The sequence below is a fragment of the Alternaria burnsii genome (genome assembly GCF_013036055.1).
Source record: "Alternaria burnsii strain CBS107.38 chromosome Unknown 731, whole genome shotgun sequence".
NCBI classification, from domain to species: Eukaryota; Fungi; Ascomycota; class Dothideomycetes; order Pleosporales; family Pleosporaceae; genus Alternaria; species Alternaria burnsii.
Window position 1 is genome coordinate 351,919 of NW_024066115.1, and position 22,040 is coordinate 373,958.

The 22,040-nt window shown below is 51.6% G+C and overlaps 7 protein-coding genes across 7 annotated transcripts; 4 read left to right on the forward strand and 3 right to left on the reverse strand.

The window, feature by feature from the left end:
- Window positions 1-80: 80 nt before the first annotated feature.
- On the forward strand, window positions 81-1,745 carry GT037_006781 (uncharacterized protein; the record flags this gene model as incomplete). The annotated part of the gene is made up of 1 exon (XM_038931828.1): window positions 81-1,745. One exon carries the CDS (start codon window positions 81-83, stop codon window positions 1,743-1,745), a length of 1,665 nt encoding a protein of 554 aa, XP_038785300.1.
- A 667-nt stretch (window positions 1,746-2,412) lies between these two features.
- Window positions 2,413-5,507, reverse strand: GT037_006782 (elongation factor 2; the record flags this gene model as incomplete). The annotated part of the gene is made up of 3 exons (XM_038931829.1): window positions 2,413-2,658; window positions 2,719-5,437; window positions 5,488-5,507. The coding sequence occupies 3 exons, from the start codon at window positions 5,505-5,507 to the stop codon at window positions 2,413-2,415; spliced, it is 2,985 nt and encodes a 994-aa protein (XP_038785301.1).
- A 241-nt stretch (window positions 5,508-5,748) lies between these two features.
- On the forward strand, window positions 5,749-9,957 carry GT037_006783 (acetyl-acetyltransferase ib; the record flags this gene model as incomplete). Its single annotated transcript, XM_038931830.1, has 7 exons — window positions 5,749-5,867; window positions 5,921-5,970; window positions 6,025-6,097; window positions 6,164-6,653; window positions 6,712-7,229; window positions 8,073-8,423; window positions 8,472-9,957. Coding segments are annotated over 7 exons (3,087 nt in total), but the record flags the coding sequence as incomplete, so codon positions are not given.
- Window positions 9,958-11,857: 1,900 nt separating this feature from the next.
- GT037_006784 (uncharacterized protein) lies at window positions 11,858-12,484 on the forward strand (the record flags this gene model as incomplete). The annotated part of the gene is made up of 1 exon (XM_038931831.1): window positions 11,858-12,484. The coding sequence occupies one exon, from the start codon at window positions 11,858-11,860 to the stop codon at window positions 12,482-12,484; it is 627 nt and encodes a 208-aa protein (XP_038785303.1).
- A 344-nt stretch (window positions 12,485-12,828) lies between these two features.
- GT037_006785 (uncharacterized protein) lies at window positions 12,829-15,052 on the reverse strand (the record flags this gene model as incomplete). The annotated part of the gene is made up of 2 exons (XM_038931832.1): window positions 12,829-14,690; window positions 14,737-15,052. 2 exons carry the CDS (start codon window positions 15,050-15,052, stop codon window positions 12,829-12,831), a joined length of 2,178 nt encoding a protein of 725 aa, XP_038785304.1.
- Window positions 15,053-16,532: 1,480 nt separating this feature from the next.
- Window positions 16,533-20,153, reverse strand: GT037_006786 (uncharacterized protein; the record flags this gene model as incomplete). The annotated part of the gene is made up of 5 exons (XM_038931833.1): window positions 16,533-16,686; window positions 17,222-18,716; window positions 18,838-18,924; window positions 18,974-19,324; window positions 19,370-20,153. Coding segments are annotated over 5 exons (2,871 nt in total), but the record flags the coding sequence as incomplete, so codon positions are not given.
- A 253-nt stretch (window positions 20,154-20,406) lies between these two features.
- On the forward strand, window positions 20,407-21,969 carry GT037_006787 (uncharacterized protein; the record flags this gene model as incomplete). The annotated part of the gene is made up of 5 exons (XM_038931834.1): window positions 20,407-20,465; window positions 20,519-20,623; window positions 20,677-20,682; window positions 20,756-21,715; window positions 21,777-21,969. The coding sequence occupies 5 exons, from the start codon at window positions 20,407-20,409 to the stop codon at window positions 21,967-21,969; spliced, it is 1,323 nt and encodes a 440-aa protein (XP_038785306.1).
- Between the last annotated feature and the right edge of the window lie 71 nt (window positions 21,970-22,040).

The window sequence follows — 22,040 nt, forward strand, 5'->3', positions numbered from 1 at the left end:
CGTGCGGCAACTTTGCCTTGTACTTCGACAACGTCTTACGTCTTTGTCCTTTGTTTTGAGTACGTCATCAATGCGCGGCAATGCCAATTCTGAGTAGGCAGACGCCTAAACTGTTAACCAATATCGGGGGAAAGCGCCATGCGAGTGCAGACGATCACGAAGAACCGATACCCAAGAGACGAGCGAACGGAAATGCCGCCCCAATAAAGAGGCAACGGGAGATTGATGTCAACGCTGAACCCTTGTCTTCCGACGATGAAATACACGCTCCCTCACCACGACCGGTCCAGCCCTCGAAGCCTGGTAAACCTACGCCGAAGAGCACCCTAGATACTCTAAGGGAACCTCAAAGAAAGCCTGGCAAGAAAACGCTTGAAGCAATACGTCCGCCCGCAAGAGGGGCGTACCAAAATGGTCAAGCCCATAAGTCGACTGCAGGCCTCGGCGGTAGCAAGGAACACACTCCCGCGTCTTCCGCGGGATCATCCAGCGACAGTCCAATCAAATGGGGCATGGAACACGTTTCTCAAATCAAGAACACGAATGACAAAGGCTATGGCTCGAAGAGCAAGAACATACATGCACCACCTCCAAAGAAGTTTGGCAAGGCAGCGTCAAAGACCACTACGCAGACGTACGGATCAAAGAACAAATCCCGGAATGGCATGTCGCAACCCGGTGCTGAGAGTGACGGAAGTGTATCTGGTTTAGACGACGAGGAGCTCTTTGCGCTCCCCAAAGATAGTGACAGACAACAAAAGATGAATGATTTGGGACTACGTGAAGTTGAAAAGAAAGCAAACGGTACAAAAGCCAAGAGCACCAATGCTACATCTACTGCGTTCGACGACGACGAACTGGACAGAGAACTAGGGACCAAACCAAAGAGCGCTAAGTCGTTCAAAGCAGAAAAGGCTGCCAGAACCGCCCGCCTTATGAACCAGCTTAGCAGTTGGAAGGAAAATCAGGAACCGCCGTCTTCGCAACCACATTCCAGTGCACCACAAGAAGCCCTCGACGACATCAACAGTTACATGAGCAAACTCCAGCCAGTGGAAGAGGAGGGCTCGCGATGCTTGCTTTGTTCGAAATTCGTTGAGCAGGAGGACTATTGGGACTTCTGGAAAGGCAAGGAGAGAACGGTCAAGAACAAATCTGCATTCTGCCATGCGCATAAAAAGAAGTCAGCACAGAAGGAATACACTGAGATGGGGTATCCGGACATTGACTGGCAAGCACTTCCCAGGCGAATACGCAGACACAAGACGACTTTATTGCAGATACTCAACAACAACGAGTTTAGTATACACAGAGATCGTTACGAGCCGTTGGCTCTGACTGGAAAAGCCGCCGCTGTACCCTCGAGGCGAACAGATCTGGCAGAAGACGTGCAAGAAGAGCTGGAATCATACGCTCTCGACGAGAAAGCCGCGTACCCGGGCTACTATGGTTCTCATGGTCGTCGCGTCATCACAGAGAGCGTCATGGATACTCTAAAGGTCGAGATGAAGAACTGCAAGGATCGCGTTGTGCAAGCATCCGGCATCGCAGCCTTTGTACAAGCTGTGATGGTTCCGGAGGCGGCAATCCTACTGATTATGGATGATTGTTCAGTGAACAGAGAAGACGCGGATAAGATCAGGGAGAAGACGTACGATATGGGTCTCCTACTCAACGAGGAGATTGAGGACGAGCTCGAAAGACAGGACGACAGTGATGATGAGAACGAGTATCAGTATAAGTGACGAGAAGTGGAGATTTAGAGCCTCGCCAGGTTCGTCACAAGCGCTGTTTCTTTCTGCGCTCTGCATGTCGTATTGCATTTTTCGTTGGCTTCTGCCAAATATTGATGCGTATTCTGATACCCAATACTATTCCGAGGCCGTTGCATTGCGTATGGTTTATTATGCTGCACCCTGCCACGCTTTCATACTCTCACGGTGGGTCTTTCTTCTCTACACTCTACAGCACCAAGCGACCATCACCTCCCTTCACTCGTAAGTAGTACTTGTCGACTCCCGTCTTCTCACTAACTCGCGTCCTGCGTGGCTCTGATTGTAGTCTCCACAATCGCTCTACGAGTACCTCACCAGTGAGCCTAAGATTTTAAAATGCTATATGCATGCATGCAAGTATTCTGCTCTATCTCGTGTACGTCTCTTACTGATATTGGATGATTCGATATTAAAACCATGAAGATCACCGTAGCCGAAGAAAGAAATGCGAGTGAATAGAGATGTTTATACATGCATAGCGACCGCTTTCATAGTAACATGCGGCGGGTATATTTCATTTCGACTCACCAGCCGCTTTCATGAGCGTATCTCCAATATGCTCTCCCTATATGCTTTTACAGCTTCCAATTTGCGCCGTTTCCGTTTTGACTCCAAAGTATGCTATACAATCCATCATCTACCCATCAAGCACTCCACTCTCCTTGAGAGAACGGAATAGCTCGGGCTCCAGGAACTTGCTAATTGTGACATCCTCCGCAAGACCCTTCCTCCTTCGTGTCTTGAGTACGAAATCGCGTGCCAGCTGTTGTGCAGTTGCGGGTTCAAGCGGTCTGGTCGTAATGTCTTTGTCGAGAGGGTCGCCAGGGACGATGGACCAGCGGTCGAAGACGAGGGAGAGAGAGACTTGTCCTTGCGTGTGGATCTGCAGAAGTTAGCATATGGTATGGAAATCTGGCAGTGAGAATAGAAGGGGTGTACGTACCCTAAGATCGGTCTCGAAACCGAAAGAATCGATGACCGGGATAAGACCACGAACATTATAGAGAGGAGTACCCGCAATGGGTCCATCCTGCAAGACGTGTCCTCTCCTTCGCGCAAGGACTGTGTACAAACTACTCTTGGTGTCTGCAGGACCAGTCATGCTGCAAGAGTATACCGGCTCCATCAACCTGGGACTCGCCATTAGGAAACTTGAGTAACACGCTCGCCGACTCGTGGGGATAATCTGACCACCTCCACGGAAAATGGCTTCTGGTGCAAGCTCGACATCCGTGATGCGGAACTTTGTGTTGCGAATGGGCTCCTCGCAGAGCGGGCCTTCACGGGTCGCCCAGCTAAAACCCTGTCGAAGCGTGTCACGGACTGTACGCAGAGTCTTGCCGTCGACCTCTGTGGGAAGTGTGTCGTTTTGTAGGATGTTGGCACCCATGTCGTCAGGTCCGAAAGCCCAGATGTTACGCGAAGCGAGCAAGTCGTATCCGTAGTTCTCTTCGAAGAACTTTCCGACAACCCTGACGGGGTCCTTGATGTTGACCTTTCCAGCTTCGATGTCCTCCGCAATACCTGGGTCTAGCGGTTCGGCAATCATGGTGAGCTTGTTCTTCTTGTTTGGTGTGAGCGCGTAGCACTTGATAGCGGACATCTCGACAACCGTCTCGCAGAATCTTGTGACAGGATCTGACACCTTGATCTCCATGTCAGCATACAACCGCCGTAGGTCATGCAGGACACAGTCCATGTAGAGCTCGCCAGTACCGAGAACGACGTGTTCTCCCGACTCTTCGACCTTGGTTGTGATGAGCGGGTATGACTTGTTGATCTTGCGCAGACCGTCGAGCATCTTCGGTAATTCAGAGGGATTTATGGGTTCGACGGCGACCTTGAAAACGGATTCGAAAAAGTGGCGGATGGGTCGGAAAATGTAGGCGTCTTCCTCGTCGGGGAGTTTGGTGGCTACAATAGTCGCCGTCTTGACTATCGAGTTATCAACACCACCAAGCAACACCCAGTTACCTGCCGGAACGCCGCTGACGGGGATGTTGTATCTAGATTGCGCGATCCATGTGTCCGTCACTGTAGCGACAACCATGTCTTCCTCATCTTCGATTGTGTAGCCTTCTCCAAGAACACGCACCGACTGCGGGGAAGTTGCGGTACCACTCATTACGCGGCCTAGTGCGGTGAATGACTTCGCATCTGTCGCATTGAAGAGCTTCGTAACATGTATGACTAGGGGTCCGTTCTGGTCGCACTTCTGCATGGCCTCGGCGGTCTTTGTGTCCAAAGGACCAGTGTAATGTCTTTGTAGTAGTCGCTGCGCTCCTTCTTCAGGCGACGGGACATGCTGGGTGATCATGTCTACAAATCCCAGAGATGGACCAAAGTACTGCTGGCATACCAGGCGCATCAACTCCTTCGCGTCTGTCTTGTATTCAGATGGCTTCAATCGGATGCCCAATGTGTCGAGCGTCTCCTTGAGGTCGTCCGGGCTTTGACTTAGTGTGTGCGAGTAGATCTTGTAGACGGGCTCCAGGATCCAATGCACAAAGGACCGCTGTGAGCCCTCCTCCTGACGCTTGCGACTGAACTTGCGGCTTCCTGGATTGTAGAAGATGTCGCCCCAAAGGCGCATGGCGAATTTGTCGATATCGAGACCCTTGATTGGAACGCCGAATCCTGGCAGCTTGGATGGTCCAGGGTAGAAGTCAGAGTACATCTTTGCGAAGGACTGGATGGTAAAGCACCAGCGCATGCTGGAGCAAGCGAAAGCGACGTTGCCTTTCTCAGGGCTTACCCGTCTGCTCTCGCCGCAACCTGGAATGGTGTTCTCGATGACTGTGTTGACTTCCTCAATAACGTGCTTGATCTTGAAGTATGCATCGCTGGGGGGTAGCTTCAATTCGAGAATCAAGCGGTCCATCTTGTTGACTACCAGTGTGAGGGGCAGATCCTCGAGCACGGCGTGCTTTATGACTTGCTCCGTATTGACCTGCACGCCCTCGACTACGTCCACGACCAAGACTACTCCATCAACGAGGCGCAGCGAGGCGGCAACTTCATCGGCGAAGTTTACGTGTCCGGGGGTGTCGAGGATGTTGAAGAGATGCGACTTGGACTTTGTGTTCTGAAGGACTAGGCTCATGGGTGCGGTCTTGATGGAGAGGCCCCGTTCGCGTTCGAGCACGTGTACGTCGGTGTATCGTAGTTGTTCTTCCCGCTTCTTCCCCCTCTTGTAGTCCAGGCGGTCTTGGATGTCGTGCGTTTCCATGACCAGCATGTCCATGAAGGCGGTCTTTCCATGGTGCAGGTGTCCAGCGATGGCGATGTTTCGTATCTGGTTGGGAAAGTTCATCAAGTCGGTCAGGAGTTCTCTTGAGTGATAGACTGGGGGCAGGTCTGTCTCTTGAACGGTAAACTTCTTCTGCACCACGGGCGCGATAATAGGCTGCGCCAGCGACTGCGTGTCTTCTTCATGCACCAACACCTCGACATCTGGGCCGTATACGTCGGACGCGGAAGGATAGTACTGCTTGTCTTCGTGGAGGATTACGGCGTTGGATGGGCCTTCGTCCACCTCCATCAGCTGCTGGTCGTTGGTATCCGCCTCGTCGTCGTCGTCGTCGAGGACATAGGCGTCGGCTGCCTCGCCGGTGCTCTGGACATCGTCGTCGGACTCGGCCTCGCCGATGAAATTTCCAAACCTGGGACACGTCAGTCGCGCAGAATTCCAGAAGCGATTGTGGGTGCTTACTCGTCGTAAAGGTCATCCATGCTGGCGGTATGGGTGGCTATCTGCGCGGTGATGATGCGCGTCGAGCTCGAAGCTATCGCAAAAGTTCAGAGCGTGGTTCCGCGGGCTAGCGTTGGGCGGTGAGGGCGGAGGCGGCCATCAGCCAATGGGCCTCCGACGCGACGCAGGGACGAGTTCTTACCCTGGCCGCCGTTGTCGCGCAAGGCTAACCTTCAAAAAGATGTCCTTGCTGTAGTCGGGGCATTTATTTAAACGCAAGCCTGTATACCCTCTCTGCACCTTCAATCGCCCTCCTGCACCCAAGAGATACCCATCATGTCGTCCCTTCCCCCCGTTTACATTGTCTCGGCTGCCCGTACGCCCACGGGCGCGTTTTTGGGGTATGTTTTCTAGTGCTCGAGAAGAGGGGCAACGCCAACTCACGCGACAACAGCTCCCTCTCGAGCCTGAGTGCAGTCCAGCTGGGCTCTCACGCCATCAAGGGTATGTATACCTGCTGCCAATCGAGCCGTCTACCCGTCTGACAAGCCCCTGCAGCTGCTGTTGAGCGCGCTGGCATCAAGCCCACCGACGTCGACGAAGTCTTCGTTGGCAATGTCCTCTCCGCAAAGTACGAAATACACCGACTGCAAAATACACCGACGGCCTCACAAGCACTGTACTGACATAGCCGCAGCCTCGGCCAGAATCCCGCCCGTCAGTGTGCCCTTGGCGCTGGCCTCCCCGAGTCGACCGTCGCAACCACCATCAACAAGGTGTGCGCCTCGTCCATCAAGGCCCTCATTGTCGGCGCGCAGACCATCATAACCGGCAATGCCGACATTGTCGTGGCAGGCGGAACCGAGAGCATGTCCAACACTCCCCACTACCTCCCCAACATGAGGACAGGCGCCAAGTTTGGAGACCAATCGCTGGTCGACGGCGTGCTGAAGGATGGTCTGACCGACGCATACAAGAAGGAGCACATGGGTCTGCAGGGCGAGGAGTGCGCCGATGACCACGGCTTCTCCCGTGAGCAACAGGATGACTACTGCATCCGCTCCTACAAGAAGGCCATTGCCGCGCACGACGCTGGCTTGTTCAAGGAGGAGATTGCCCCCATCGAGGTTCCCGTAGGACGTGGCAAGCCTCCGGTCGTCGTAGACCGTGACGACGAGCCCAAGAACGTAAGTCGCAGTCTTTGTCATGTTCACTAATCCGCACTTTCTTACTCATCACTTGCAGTTCAACGAGGCAAAGACGCGCACATTGAGACCTTCATTCAAGCCCGGAAACGGAACCGTCACCGCTGCCAACGCCTCACCGCTCAACGATGGCGCTGCTGCTCTCGTCCTTGCCTCTGAGGAGGCTGTCAAGAAGCACGGCCTCAAGCCCATTGCTAAGATCCTCGGCTGGGGTGACGCGGAGCACAACCCCTCCAAGTTCACCACCGCCCCTGCGCTCGCCATGCCCAAGGCTCTGAAGCACGCAAAGGTGGAGCTCTCCGCTGTCGACGCTTTCGAGATCAACGAGGCCTTCAGTGTCGTTGCCCTCGCCAACATGAAGATCCTTGGTATTGAAGAAGACAAGGTCAACCTGCACGGTGGTGCCGTCGCCCTCGGCCACGCGCTTGGTGCTTCCGGTGCCAGGATCACAACTACACTGCTCGGTGTACTAAAGGAGAAGAAGGGCAAGATTGGCTGTGCCGGAATCTGCAACGGTGGCGGTGGTGCTTCTGCCATTGTAGTCGAGTCGCTGCAGTAGTTGTCCCATTACATTAATGACGACGCGTAATACCAGATATGAATGAAGATAGTTACACGTACACCGCGGGCCAGATCTCTGCAACCCTCCTGGAACAAGCATATATATCTCCAGAATTGTGTCGATCGTCTCGAACGACTCATTGGCCGAGTGGTTGGTTTCAGACTGGTGGAACACTGCGCTCGCTTCGGAAGCGCTAGAACCAGCGCGCGGCATTGGCCAGCAACCGCTCTCCTTCATCCCACCCTCCAGCACCACGCGTTTCAACGCCTTGACAGCGAATCACATGTCGGCAGCCGCGACAAATGCCTCAGGCCGTCGATAATACCCGTAGCCTCCGCCACATATTAACCAGGATATGCGCTTCTGTCTGTTTCAAGCGCCTCAGTCCGTTTACCAACGGGCCATCCGTCCTATTTCTCATGAAACAGCCCATGTTTGGTTAAAAATCCGGGCAGCATTGCCAGCGCTATCGATCCCCCATCATACGGGCCTGACTGGTTCCTGCAGGTCCCCTCAATGTTGCTAACCGGAGATCAACTCGGCCCGTCTATAATTCCCATCATGTTGAAACGAAGCCCGATGTGCCTAACGGGAGATGTACACTCACCCGCACTCGTCTAGTCAGTAGACGAGGCCCTAGGGGCGAATTGATTGTTGCCATGTTCGGGACGTTGGCGCGGCTCTATCTTAGGCCTGCATATATAGGTAGGTCGTCCCTTTTCGACCATCTGCTGCTTGGTTACATCGCCATCTCGTACTATCGCCTTTTCAGTTCTTGTGTCTTTTTTGTTCACGCGTCTAGTACGCAGTCATTCATTACTATCTTCTTTGGTTTTCAGCGTCTTGACGATGCGTTTCTCCACACTCACTTCGGCTGCGGCCTTTTTCCAACTAAGCATAGCTGGCTATGTTCTAGAGGATGATTACATGACGGACTTTTACGGGGCCTTTGACTTCTTTACCGGACCCGACCCGACTGAAGGTTTTGTACAGTATGTCGATGAGGCTACGGCAAGACAGACAAACCTTATCAACTCGTCTACTTCGGCCATCTCTTGGGGCGTAGACACACAGAACCAGACACCAGAGGGAAGGCCCAGTATCCGTATCGAAAGCAAGAAGACATACGATAGTGGGCTGATTGTGGTGGATGTCGCCCACATGCCTTTTGGCTGTGGTACATGGCCAGCGTAAGTAGACTTGACTTGATGTAGAGTTACATCACTAACGTACCGCAGCTTCTGGACCACCGGTCCCAACTGGCCAAAGAACGGCGAGATTGACATTATCGAAGGCGTGAACGACCAGACGAACAACGGCATGACCCTCCACACAGGCCCAGGCTGCCAGATTGGTGATGACACCACCCAGTTTGCGGGCTCGGTAACCACAGGAAACTGCGATGTTGCTGCCGAAGACCAGTCAAAGAATGCGGGATGCTCCATTGAAGACCCATCAACCAAGAGCTACGGTACAGGCTTGAACGCTAATGGTGGAGGTGTGTACGCTACCCAATGGACCGCTGAAGCTATCAGCATTTACTTCTTCCCGCGCGACTCTATCCCGGAAGACGTTCTCGGTGACAGCCCAGACCCCAGTGGCTGGGGCAAGCCAGCTGCCAAGTTCGCTGGTGCTTGCGATATTGAGAACACGTTCAAGCAGCAGCAGATCGTTTTCGACACTACGTTCTGTGGACAATGGGCGGGCAGCAGCAGTGTTTGGAACGCCACGAACAGTTCTTGCAGCAAGAAGGCATCGACATGCGAGGAATGGGTACGGGACAACCCAGAGGCTTTTACCGAGGCATACTGGACCATCAACTCGCTGAAAGTGTACCAAGACAACGGTGGCTACGGCGCCGCCCCTCAGCCCTCCTCAGTGCCCGAGCAGAGCAGTGCTGCTTATGCCCCTCAATCTTCTTCAGTGTCCGAGCAGAGCAGCGCCGCGTACGCCCCTGTGCCAGTTCCATCGGAAACGCCAATTGTGTCTTCTGGCCTTCCTGTAGAATCCGGATACCCTGCAGTCCCGACTTTGCTCATCACCCCTTCGGTATCTGGTATCTTCGCGCCAATTCCGACAAGCGAGACACTTTCGGTGGCTCCCTCCGCGTCGCCCAGTGCTCCAGTCGCGTCGCCTCCTGCCGACGATGCTTCTCCTAGCATCCCCGTCGAATCTCCAAGCCCAATTGTTGCGCCGACCACACAGGTCAACGCACCAGCTCCAGCACCGACAAACAATGGTCCCATGTCCGGCTTCCAGTGGCCCAAAGCTGGAGCTGGTAGTGGCAATGAACCTTCCAACGAGACGTCGCCCTCGACAACACCTGCCGCGTCGCTTCCTGAGGGCACTAACACTCCAATCCAAAACTCTAGTGGCGCAGCAGCCGCTCCCAGTACAGCACAAAGCATCGCTCAACCTTCCAATGTACCTGCTGTGTCTCAAGCACCCGCCGTGCCTGCAGTGCCTGCAGTGCCTGTTCCAGCGCCCACCGACGCTGTCAAGGCCCCTCCAGCGGACGCAGCCATCTCAGCAGACCCCGCCGCTCCCACTGTCACGGACACTGTTCAAGCCGTACGCACAGTTTATGAGACAGTGTATGCTACCGTCACTGCCGATACTCCAGCCGAGACGCCAGCGCCTGCTGGCGCTGCCAGAAGTGCACGCATGGCAAGACATATCAGGGAGCACAGGCAGAGGCTCACGAGGCACCACGCAAGGCACTGAGCGGTGCTTCACGAACGATGGCAATGGCTTGGCTAGTCACACTGGTTGCTGACTTGCTTGTTTGGATGGTTGGATACGGCGCACATATACCCTGGGTTTCTTTGTATATATCTTTTGAACATTAGTAGCAATACATTTGGATGATCTGCATATTCTTTGCCCTTGATCATGGTGATACGTGCTCAGCTCGCTCTCTGAAGCAAACGAACGAGCAGTATTTACTACTTCATCAACGCAATTAGTACAAAAAGAAAGACCCGTTTCTCCCTGAGACAACAACGACAGTGTTCATGGCTGATGTTTTGTTTTGCTCTTAGAAGGAAGTCAGAGAATACACCCCTCACGTTCGCTGCACGGTCACTTTTCGCAAAAAGCAGCAACTACACCCCACTCAACGTTGTTACACGTTGCGAGAGCAAGCAGATGCAACCACAGGAACAGCAGAAAAACGATGGAAGGAACCAAGCAACTTGTTCGCTGCGCACTAGCCAGCTCGATCTATCCGGGCACACAAAAAAGTGCAAAAAGAATGTGGACGCTGTGGGAATTGAACCCACGACCTTTCACAGATTACGCAGAAGTATGCGAAGCGACTGAAGCTGATGTTAGGATGATGTTCGAGAATGGTGAGCAGTGGTGTTGTCTTACAAATCATACCCCTAGACCAAGCGCCCGATTAGGTAATCGATGAAGAATTTTTCGATAATATACAATATATACTGTGTTGTGCGAGCATCCCGAGCTATCGAGGTAAAGGACAGCAGCGCTTACCCCATGGTGGGGTTGAGGGTCATGGATTGAAAGTGGGGTTGAGGGAATCTTAGCATGCCACAAAAAAACTGTGTTCGATAAGCTTCTTTCTCCTGTCGGCTTGGGTACCGGAACCACTGATGGTACCTTGATCAGTACGACCAAACCAACCGATTACGTGTATGGGTACCACGAGCACCCTCTATGTCTCCTGTCATCCATCCAGACATTCAAGGCAACTTCCTTGCCTTGGTATCCGAGAAAAGGGACAGTACTTCGTCCTGACATAAGTGGATGGCGGTCACGTGACTACCTTGGGATTACAAGAGGCCCCTTCCATTGGTACATAGCTCCTTAGCTTATACAACACATTCTGATACCCCCCCATACATCTGCCAATGGCCTTGAAACCTCTTGGATATTCTCTTCATCTCAATCAATCGATCATTGTCTAACTAGATGATCTGCTGGTAGTTCTGCAAGTCCAAAGCGTCAGAATGCTCGGTCTTGACCATCGTTGCGTTTATCCTCACCAGCGCCCTCGATGTGAACAAAATCAGACTAACGTCTTGCACGAGAACATAAGCTAAACCTATCTGCGCATGTACAATCTTCCTCAGAAGTGTCGTGGCGCCCACCTGCTCCTTCTAGTCGGTACACGCTCAAGAACGAGTGGATAAGCGCTGCGAAAGATTCTGAGACGACTAGTGAGTATAAGTCTCCCAAATAAAGCTGTAAGCGCATTGGAACAATGCTTCATTACTGTAGCTGCCTCTAAGCGGTTAATACCATGAGTGTAATCCGTTGTTAGGTGCGACTGAATGTAGACGTTAAGCGCTCTACTAATCTTAGAAGGCCTCTGTCGGCGGCTGTTGGAAAAGGTCCAGCGCAAGATCTCAAGGTTACCTGAGATACAAACATATAAATGCCTGTCCGATCCAACAGCTTTGGCATAGTATATCGATCTAAAGTCATTTTCATCTGCCTTCATCCCGAGGTCGCTTCTTATTCGACAAAGAAACTCGTTCTACAAGCAATCCCTTCAGGCTCCATCCTCAAACACGTCAAACGTAACGTGATTGTACGCCACACTTCCTACAAAATAGCCCACGTTCCTACGCTACTAGATATCCCGAGCATCAACAAAGTCATGCCATCCGCTTTTCAGTCCCACAAGCAGTTGCCGGTCAGCACGACCACTGCAAACGCCATCTTGTTGCTGATATTACGTACGAAGGAGGCTTGGAAAGATACTAGACGCCAGCCACACGTCGTCTTCATAGAGTCGCGCCAGGCCCGCGAACGTAACGAGCCATATCTTGAGCTTCCAAGGGGAACATTCGACGCTTCGGGGAATATAACTGGACCTTTGGTGGAGGAGATGTCGCAGGAATTGAGCCTCAAGCTCCGGAAAGAACAGCTCATTAACCTTACATCATTGATGATACAAAACCCGCACTGCAGACGAGATTCGCGGCACCCAGACGCAGTGATTAAACCAGAACACATTACTCCGCGCAAGCCAGTAATACTATGGCAAAAGGATATTTCTAGGAAGGAGATGAATGACCTTATCGGCAGGTGTGAAGACGAAACGGCGCTCAATGCGAAAAGTGGTTTTCGAGTACTAGACTATGGGGACTTGTGGAAGGCGGGCAAAAACAACGCAGAGATCATGGCCGCTTGGGCGATGTACGAGAATTTGCTTGAGCGAGGAGGTTTGGAGCTCCAGATAAGAGAAGCAGAGATCGGAGTAAGTATTGGTTCGACAAAGTAGATAATCATCTTGTGTATATGCCGACGTACCTAAATATAGCCGAAGCGCTCGTGTGAACTTCTCATGGTCGAACAAAAGGTGTAGTGTCAGTCATGACCAAAAGTTCTCGCCAGCTGAGCAAGCTAACTTCCTGTGCAATTTTTGTAGGGGTTTGTCATTGAAGTCCCGACGCCCTCCTACAGAAATACGTTGGAAGATATGCAATTGCCGACACTCCTAGCTTTAGATGGAACGGTATCAGGATGCAGAACCCAGTCCAACATTATTTGCACTATACACATCCTCATTCTTTACTGAAGATGCCCCTCTATATCGACATCCCCGCAGGAAGACAGAATCCCAGATCAGCACAAGCATATGACTTCCTTCGTGGTTTCTTCTTTGAAAGCATCTCTTTCACGTTCGCTCGGATAGGCACTTAGCTTTACGATACCAACGCGTCGAAACGCTCGATACCGTCCTTCCGTCCGCCCGCTTCCACTTCGAGTGAAGGAAATAGAGCCTTCGTGTTTGAGTAACAGACAGTAGAGATATCTATCTCCCTTCTTCTCTGTTCGCTCTCCGTATGCGGCTGGCATGCAGTACATTTGCGCATCAGCCTGAAAGATGTCCACGTCAGAGTCCGGGGCGTCGAGATATATGTTTGCAAACTCTGTCGGTCGCTTGGGTGGAGGCTCTATCTTTAGTCGAATGGCAAATGGTAACGGAATCGACACCGGCGATTTGTACAGTTCAATGCGGCGGAGATGACGGGGTGCGAGGAGTAGTTGGCCTCCGGTGACCATCCCAAAGGGGTTCTTTGGGTCGGCTAGGCTGATGTTGTGATCTACTGCTTTGAAGAGCAGCTCTCCAGTAGTGTCTGATGATGATTTGTAATCTGTGACATCGCTGTAGGTAATACCGTACGGGCTGTCTATTGACGCCCATGAGAACGAGGGACCACCTTCACGGTGACGTCGGGCAGGGTTGTCGTATATTCCATTGTCTTCATACACTTCTTTTACACTCCAGAGTAACTGGCTTTCGAGACAAATGCCCCATAATCCTGCGAAGTATTGTGGTCTGGGATTCAGTTTGAATAAGGACTCCTGGAAAAGCCTTGCGACACCAGCTAGAGCAATGAGTTTGTCTTCGAACTTTGTAAGCTGCATCCGGGAGTACGTCTCGACAACCATTTTCCATAATTCGTAGGTATACAAGTCTCGTAAGTGCAGATCTGGGTCCGGTGCGCCCTTTAATCGCATCTCCCGCAACGTTCGCCCAACGGCGGGTGTCAAATGCTTTAGATGCCTTTTCTGGGCGATGTCCAGCTGCTCGTCGGAATGCTCCTCGCTACTTTGAAACTCACAGCACTCCCATGCAAGCTGGTTGCAGCCAAAGTGCAGAACTCGTGGTGCCAGCAGGCGCTCCTGGAACACCCAGGCTCGTCGGTTGACGGGGGCTAGCTCCACTAGATCCTCCCAAGCGGCAGTTCCAATAAGCGTGCATCTCGTGTAAGCATCGAGTTCGCTGAAGTTATCTCTCTTTGGTTCGGAAGGATTGGGGTCTGGATAATACACGTTGACGTTGTTCTCCCAAAGGTGGTCGGGACGCTCATCGAAGAACAGACCTCCATTGCCATCAGACGATGCAGTTGCGGAGATGTTCAGGAAACCTTTTTGGTACACTGTTCCCATGTATCGGCTTTGCTCGAGCCAATCTTGTTGCTGCTCTTGTGCTTTCGAGAGTGGTTGTCGAATACAAAGTGAATCAATCCATATGAACCCAACTTTGTCCAGGTATGAAGCGAATACAACTGCGTCTCGGAAAGTTCTAGGCAGCTCCTGGAGTCTAATACCCTCTGTCTTAAAGCGCCTCTCGGTTTCGGTCGTCAGCTTTAGTGGAATCACACCATCTATCGGCTTGCCCCAACAGTGGCTCAACGTGACATAGCGGTCGTCTTGGTGCCCTGACCTAATACGATGGGTTCCATTGTTCTTTGTTTGCAGACCCGGGCATTCTGATGACTCTACCAGGCGAATTCTGGAGTTCCTTGGATCCTTGAGGTTGGCGCGCAGCTCCCGCAGATCTAGTAGACGACGAGGATACCATCGCTCACCAGGGATTTCCCAGGATCTTGCGCATTTGCACCTCTTCATCCACATTCGTGCCGTTTCTAAGATATTGTTCGACGTCTGTTGTCGAGGAATCGCCTGGACTCTGGGGTCTACATAAGTCAGTCGAACATCAATCGAAAAGAAGAGCGGCAATACCGATCTTAGCCAGAAAGAAACGACTTGAGCGAGCCTTTCTCAGCTCAAAATCCAATGTGAAGTCATATCCTTTGGGACCATGGATTCTTTGACTGACTTTTCTGAGACAAGCCTTAATGGCTACTGGTTGATCTCTCGAAAGATCAGTGTCCTGACTGAGTATTCGAGCAAGGCGTGTGCAAATTGGACAATGTATGCTGAGCGATTGTCGAAGAGTCTTTATGGATTTGTGATGCTCAAACGTAACATCTAGGGTGCCATCGAAGAACTGTCCCGTCCGTCGGGTAAGCATGCCAATACATACGTCGCAAAGCATACTGAAGGATGTTGTGAAGAGTTCGTTGGGATGATGTGTGCAGGTGGTCTTCGTCCGGAGCATCCAGGTATAAGACGCACTGCACTTTACATAGGTCTAGAGCCGACAACATTGTCACGGATATCCATTTGTACGCGCCCTGATGGATGCGATCTGGATTGCGAGCTATATCCGTCGTGGCGCTTCGCAGCTCCGGCAGGGAAGAACCCGCGCGGCTCTGCCCGGCGCATCGCCATTGGACCTGCAAACCCAAATTGCATGAACTGACATAGGCGCCTCTCGGATTTTGTTTCGACGTATAAGCACATCATCTCGATGGGGTTGGAAAAATTAGGTTTGGCATCGATTTGCAGAGCTTGAGTGTACCTAGGTAGGTATGATCAAAACGTGTGCGCACGTGCCTGGATGGCGGCTACCAATCGGGAAGGACGTCAACAGCTCAAAGGAACTTCTGATGGTGCTGGTGCTCAAGAAGAGGGAGATGGTGCAAAGTAGGTCATTTGGAAACGAAAGCTCTGCGGTTTTCCGCTCATTCAAGATCTCTAGCATCGCCGCAAGCCGAACAGGGAATCCAGGACATATACACGTCTTTTACTTGGAGTCCAGGACATTGAAGGCCAGCATATTTGGCGATGAAGGGTAGGTAAGCCTCGACATTGATCTACTCATTCCGGCAAAGAGGGGCTCGCCGCTTGCGTCTATATCCTGGGTCGATGACGGCCGAGACCAGGTAAGCATTGGATCTGTACGAAGGTATTCGTTATTCGTCTTTCCCTAGAGTATGCCTGATACTTGAAGCGCATCCTAGGGGTATTCGCTTGTCTTTCTATCATATCACTCGCAGAACGTTGCGAGTGTATACCGTTAGGATACGCTTCAAGCGCTAGGTGCAACTTGGGGAAATTGGCTTCTCCGTTATCGATGATAGTAGTCGTTCAGATCTCTAACGCCAAATCAAGATCCGAATATACTACTAAAACCAAGAAACTGGGCTGGCTGGACGAGAATGACAGTCCTGAAGCTAGGCTTTACTGTGTGATTGGTGGTAGCATTTATGAAATCGTTTGCAGCCCCAACTCATGCTGGACTGGTCGTGCAATCTAGCAGTAGAATGAAGGGAGGCTCACCAGATGCTAAGCACCTATTGGAGTCAGTTTGGACAACAGTAAACACAGTAAAAGAGTACATTGTCATCCACCTTATCAGCCCGACGCAGAACTGGGTGAATGTCTTTTCGTCACACGAATCATAGTTTCAAGTGGGCCCGCACCAACCTCCCCAACCACCTCAAAGCCCACCAGCGCACAGTTCGCCCAGCCACCCTCACTGCCTAGCTCCTCTTCAAGTGTGCTTTAGCGTGCCACACTCTTCCTCACGTGTCCCTTGGTGTGCCTAGCTCCTCCTCACGTGTCTTTTAGCGTGCCAAGTATCTCTGCGTTTAAATACCGCCCTTCGCTCGAAAGTAAATCTGTATACTTACCTTCTTGCGATTACCTAGCTCAAAGATTAGGTTAATCTGAGCGTCTGGTCTGCATTGCACAGCGCGGTACTGGATTCTCACGAGCTTCCTTCGGGAATCTCGGCGGGGCAATTTTTGCTGGTCACACATCTGTGTTGCTTTTTCATTGATGACACTGCTTTACGTGGTGTCTTGAGGAAGAAGACTTGCGCTGGGTGATTGAGGAACTTGCTGTTCGCGCACGCGGTGGAGAGTTACGCGTCGCAACGATCCTATCGCCTTCGCTGTTGTACGAGTGCCTAGATAGCTACTCGCTTGGTACACGAACTTTTTGAGGTTACTAGGTTACGGCAAATCGATCGCAAGATGTCGTCTTCGCTTTTTCCTGGCCTTTGGCATCGCGATAACGAGTCATTACTGTCGTTACCGCAAGCAATATTCATCTGGGTGGATCGATTCTTCTACTGCTGAGCGCAGGAGCCTAGGCAACAATATTGCCGCTCTTTCTGCCAGCTGGTTGAACCCAACATCTGACTCCCGCAAGCTTGCGCGAATATACTCTACACCCATGCTAATAGTCCATCAGCGCTCCTGCCATCCTCCTCTGGTACTTCTCAATCACCTCCTGACACCGGACCACCACGCCAGCAGCCAACACGCGTACCCTCTCGTCCTCCTCGCTTCCCGTACCTAAATCTTCGAATACCGACCTCACCCAAGCCTGTGTCTCCACAAGTTCTTTACCTTGCTCCGTAGCCACCCGCTCCTTGTTCTCGTTCGTCTCAAGCAATATCAAGAAGCCGAACAAGACCGCGTGCAGGATGTTCTTATCCTTGCTCGCGAGTCCGCGCACCGACAGTAGCAGGTCCCAGTATTCGCGCGTCATCTGCGGTAAAGCGAGCGTGTTCGGGCCAGATGCGTTCAACAGCAATGACAAGGTCTGTAAGAAAGGAGGGAGGAGATGAGTGGACGCATATATCGAGTCGTTATTCGCGCGGATTTGGAGCCACCAACGGCCACTGAGCGGGAAGAAGAAGTTGTCTGCGACGATCTGCGCAAGTGCGTTCGGTATGGGCTTGTGTCGCTTCTTCTCGACCTCCATGCGCGAAGAGAAGGTCCGGACTTTCAGAATGTTAGGGCCGCTGAGCTGGTCGGCTGCCTGGCTAGCGATGGGTGACAGCATCTCACGCGCCATGCTGCTTGAGATCTTCGCTACTGTAGGTGCGTTGTTGTCCTCAGCGTAAATCTTGTGGAGGTGCGGCGGAAGTTGTTTGCTGGGGAAGTCTGGCTTTGCTGGTACCAGATCGTTGGTCGAGGCGTCCTTTATACCTGCTAGCTCACGCGCCCCGAGACCCAGAGTTGTAAGCATAGCGGTTCGTTGCTGTAGACTGTAATCACCCGAGAAGAAAGACCGAGTGAACCACTGCGCCATTTGTGCTGGCTTCGCAAGTAGCACAGCGATCAGTGCCTGCTGCCGTTGCTGTGCGAAGCCTTCTAGCTCCGAATTGTCTTGCAACCCCGTAAGCAAAGTGGCTAATTCTTCAAGGTGATCCGTTACTTCAGTTCCGAAGTTCGCCTTACGGCGAATCAGAGATGCTGCGGTGGCTAAAGCAAGTTCATGGCGATCGTAGTTCTCCTGGTCTCGCAGCCCCGCAATCAGATCCCTGATATAGACGGGCGCGGTGGGTTTGTTGCGGTTGATAGCCGTTGGGTCGTCTGTGTCGTCTTCTGGATCAGAGTCTGGCTTCTCGTACACCATCAGATCTGCATCTTCATCTTCAGAGTCTGACATGACTTCAACGACCCGTGGGCCTTGCATCTCGGTGATTGCGGGAGCTTTGGGAACTCTAGGGGTTGAATTGGGCTTTGGCTGGACTGTCTTTGCTGGTGCAATGTCATGGCGTTTTGTCTTAAAATCCGTAATATCTCCAACTCTATCGTCGACCTCGGTAAGGCGTTGATACCAACTCGCTTCTTCTGCTTCGGCACCCTCTAATTCGAACTTGAGTTGAAGTTCCGGCTTGTCAACCATTTTGGAAATGGCAACACCAACTGCAATACCCAAGAAGCGAGCTCGCGTAGATGCTGCTCCTATGCGGTTTGACATGCCGTTGACATGATATGTTGATTTTGCCATCATCATGAGAAACATAGGCTGCGAACGCTTCACGTAGCCACTGCATAGTGCCAAGGTCTGAGCAAGAGCTGAGATTTGTCAGCTGGCTATGTTCCTGAAGTGCAACGCGGACCAGAAGGTCTGATCAACCCAGTATTTGAGTGGGGCTATCGCAAGAAGATAATCATGTGGTGTACAAATATCACGTACCTTCTTGCTGCAGTACAGGCGTGTGCCTTATGTATACAGAATCGCCAAAGGTTTTAATGAGATTCTCGAGAAGAGTATGTAACTTCTCTATGGGCTGTTAGTCGCAAGTACCAATGAGTGCACACTCTATACTGACCGTCATCCTTTGCAAGAGCTGCCAATGCACTCCGTCGGGACAAGAGTGACTCGTCGAGCGCAGGTGTTGTTGATCGCGAAAGCAACGAAACGAGATTCTCTTTTAGAACGTCATTGTCCTTGATGAGTGTATAGAATAGAGCAGCAGCAGAGGAAACGGTGGAAGACATTGCAATAGAGGCGTCATCTCTACGAACGTTCTCTACAGAGAAGTGTTCTTTGGTCACCAACACGACTATTGCGTTGAGATATTTCCGCTGCTCAAAAGTTTTCATCCGAGACAGAAGATTCGGGAGGCGCTCAAGCGAGCTACTAACAATCAATGCTCGAAAGAGGGAGCTTACGGTCCGATCTGAGCTGTTAGCATGAACTAAAGGAACTTGATGCACTGACATACCAGTGTAACCCAAACTCAGTGCTTTTGAGCAAAGCTCTATAACTGCAGTGAGACCCTCCTCGCTACTTGAGCTGCGCTCGAGTAAAGTGGCGACGTTGCGCCCTAACCATGCCGCGTACTCTTTACCGTCTGCGACCCAGACAGCGTCTTGATAAAATTCATCACTCTTTTTGAGTATGTCTTCAGCCTCCGCTGCGATCGATAGTAGACGGCCGGACGCGACTTGTGCGAGGTACTCCTTCCAGATGAGTTTTCTTTGCGTTGAGTTCTTACCATATGCTAAGACATCTTGCAACACGCGATGAGATGTTTCATCCCCGCTCAGTACTGAACTCAATATCTCGAGGGTATCCGCGATGTGCTCAGCTGTATTCCGCGCGTCACCGGGTGCCTTCTTTTGGCGACTGTCTGCAATAAGCGAACGAAGCCTTGTATTGAGATGCCCAAGTCCTGTTGGATTTCGGAGGATGTCTTCTAGCTTCGAAACTTCAATCGAACCTTTGATTGTCCTCCAGTAATTTGGGATGGTATCGTTGATGAGTTGATGTGCGATGCTTGCATTCAATGGTTCCGGTAGTAGAAGGCTAAATCCTTCTGTGGTGAGGTAGCTCAGGACTTTGTTGACTGTCTTGCGATTAGGTTGGTTCTTTAGTGCTCCGAGGGCCGATTCTGTGGAATTGACAAAAAGTGCATCTTCTTGTATGTCCAGACTCCTTACTTCCTGGATGAGAGGTTCGGGACTCTTGACCTTCTTGGTGGATACGGCTGTCAAGAATTCGGTCATGACGCTTAAATATGACCGCCTGACACATACACCCTGATCGGATTGACTCAATCGTGCAGAACGTTGTGTTTTGCTGTATTCGTGAACAATGCGAGAGGTAGACGCTTGGTGAACCTTACCCAATCGGTGTTTCCTTTCCCATGCGCAGGCCCGCAGCCTAGCGGCTTGGCAGGCCATCTACACTCTGATGCCTACAACCACGGTTTGTTCCATTTGACTCTCCCAACACTCATCTTCAACGCATTTCCACAGGATGGCTGTCAGCGTCGATAACATGAGCGCCGCCACAACAAGCAGTCCGCGGGCACGATGGTAAGCCGAAAGCATGGAAAATGTCGGAGCTCTTGACTGATATCATGCGATAGGAAGTACCTGGACAACTTCCTGACTCGCAAAGGACCATTCACAGACGAGGAAGCCTTCATGGCTGGCGAACAGGTCATCGAGTACCTAAGTAATCTTAAAGTTCTGTACGAAACTTACTCCCTCTGAGGTACAAGGCACTACAGCTAACAACATGCAGTGTCATGTATGTTCTTGTCAACGCTCGATCATGAGAGATAGCAAACCTTTCTCTGATATCTTTACTCACTGAAATCCAGCGGAGCCGGTGGTCTGGGTTGTGAGATTCTCAAGAATCTTGCCCTATCAGGATTCAAAGACATACACGTTATCGATATGGATACCATTGACGTCAGCAACTTGAATCGACAATTTCTCTTCCGCGCCTCAGACGTGGGGAAGTACAAGGCTGAGACTGCTGCTGCTTTCGTCGAAAAGCGTGTAAAGGGCGTTAAGATCACTCCTTACTGTGGCAAAATCCAGGACAAGGACGAGAGCTACTACATGCAATTCGGACTCATAGTATGTGGTCTAGATTCCATCGAGGCAAGGCGATGGATCAATGCAACACTTGTTGGTATGGTGGATGAGAATGATCCGGACTCAATGAAGCCGTTGATCGACGGCGGAACGGAAGGCTTCAAAGGCCAAGCCCGTGTCATCTTCCCAACCATGACTTCCTGTATCGAGTGCCAGCTCGACATGCATGCTCCTCGCGCTGCAGTGCCCTTGTGCACACTAGCTACTATCCCACGTCAACCACAACATTGTATCGAATGGGCGCACATCATCGCCTGGGAAGAAGAGCGTAAAGACATTACTCTCGATACCGACGACCCAGAGCACATTACCTGGTTGTTCAACAAGGCATCCGCCCGAGCTAAAGAGTTCAACATTGAAGGAGTTACCTATAGCATGACACAAGGTGTCGTTAAAAACATCATTCCGGCTATTGCGAGTACGAATGCCATCGTGGCGGCGAGTTGCTGCAATGAAGCATTCAAGGTGGCAACGAACACTGCCCCGTTCATGGGTTTCCCGGGCACAGACAACTACATGATGTACACTGGCGACGACTCCGTATACACATATACCTTTGAGCACCAAAAGAAGGACGACTGTCCCGTCTGTGGTGCCGGCAATGTTGCTCGTCCTCTCCAGATTCTTCCTGGCATCACGCTGCAGGAGTTTATCGAGGGGTTGGCGGAGCGGCCTGAAGCGTATGTATTACCCAATCCATGTCTTTTACTCGCGCAATCGTTTGTATATTGACCGTCACAGGCAACTCAAGAAGCCCTCTATCCGTACGGGTGAGAAGTCGCTCTACATGCAGCTCGCAGGCCTCGAAGAGCAAACACGTCCTAATCTAGAGAAGAAGATGATCGACTTGGTTGAAGAGGGTGAAGAGCTGCTCATCACGGATAGGAGCTTCCCCACACAGTTCAAGTACAAGGTCGTATGGGCTTCCAAATAAGTCGTGATGCTTTGTGGCCCTGTTGAGCCACTTCATTGATGGAAACTCTAGAGGAACGATCTGCGATGCGT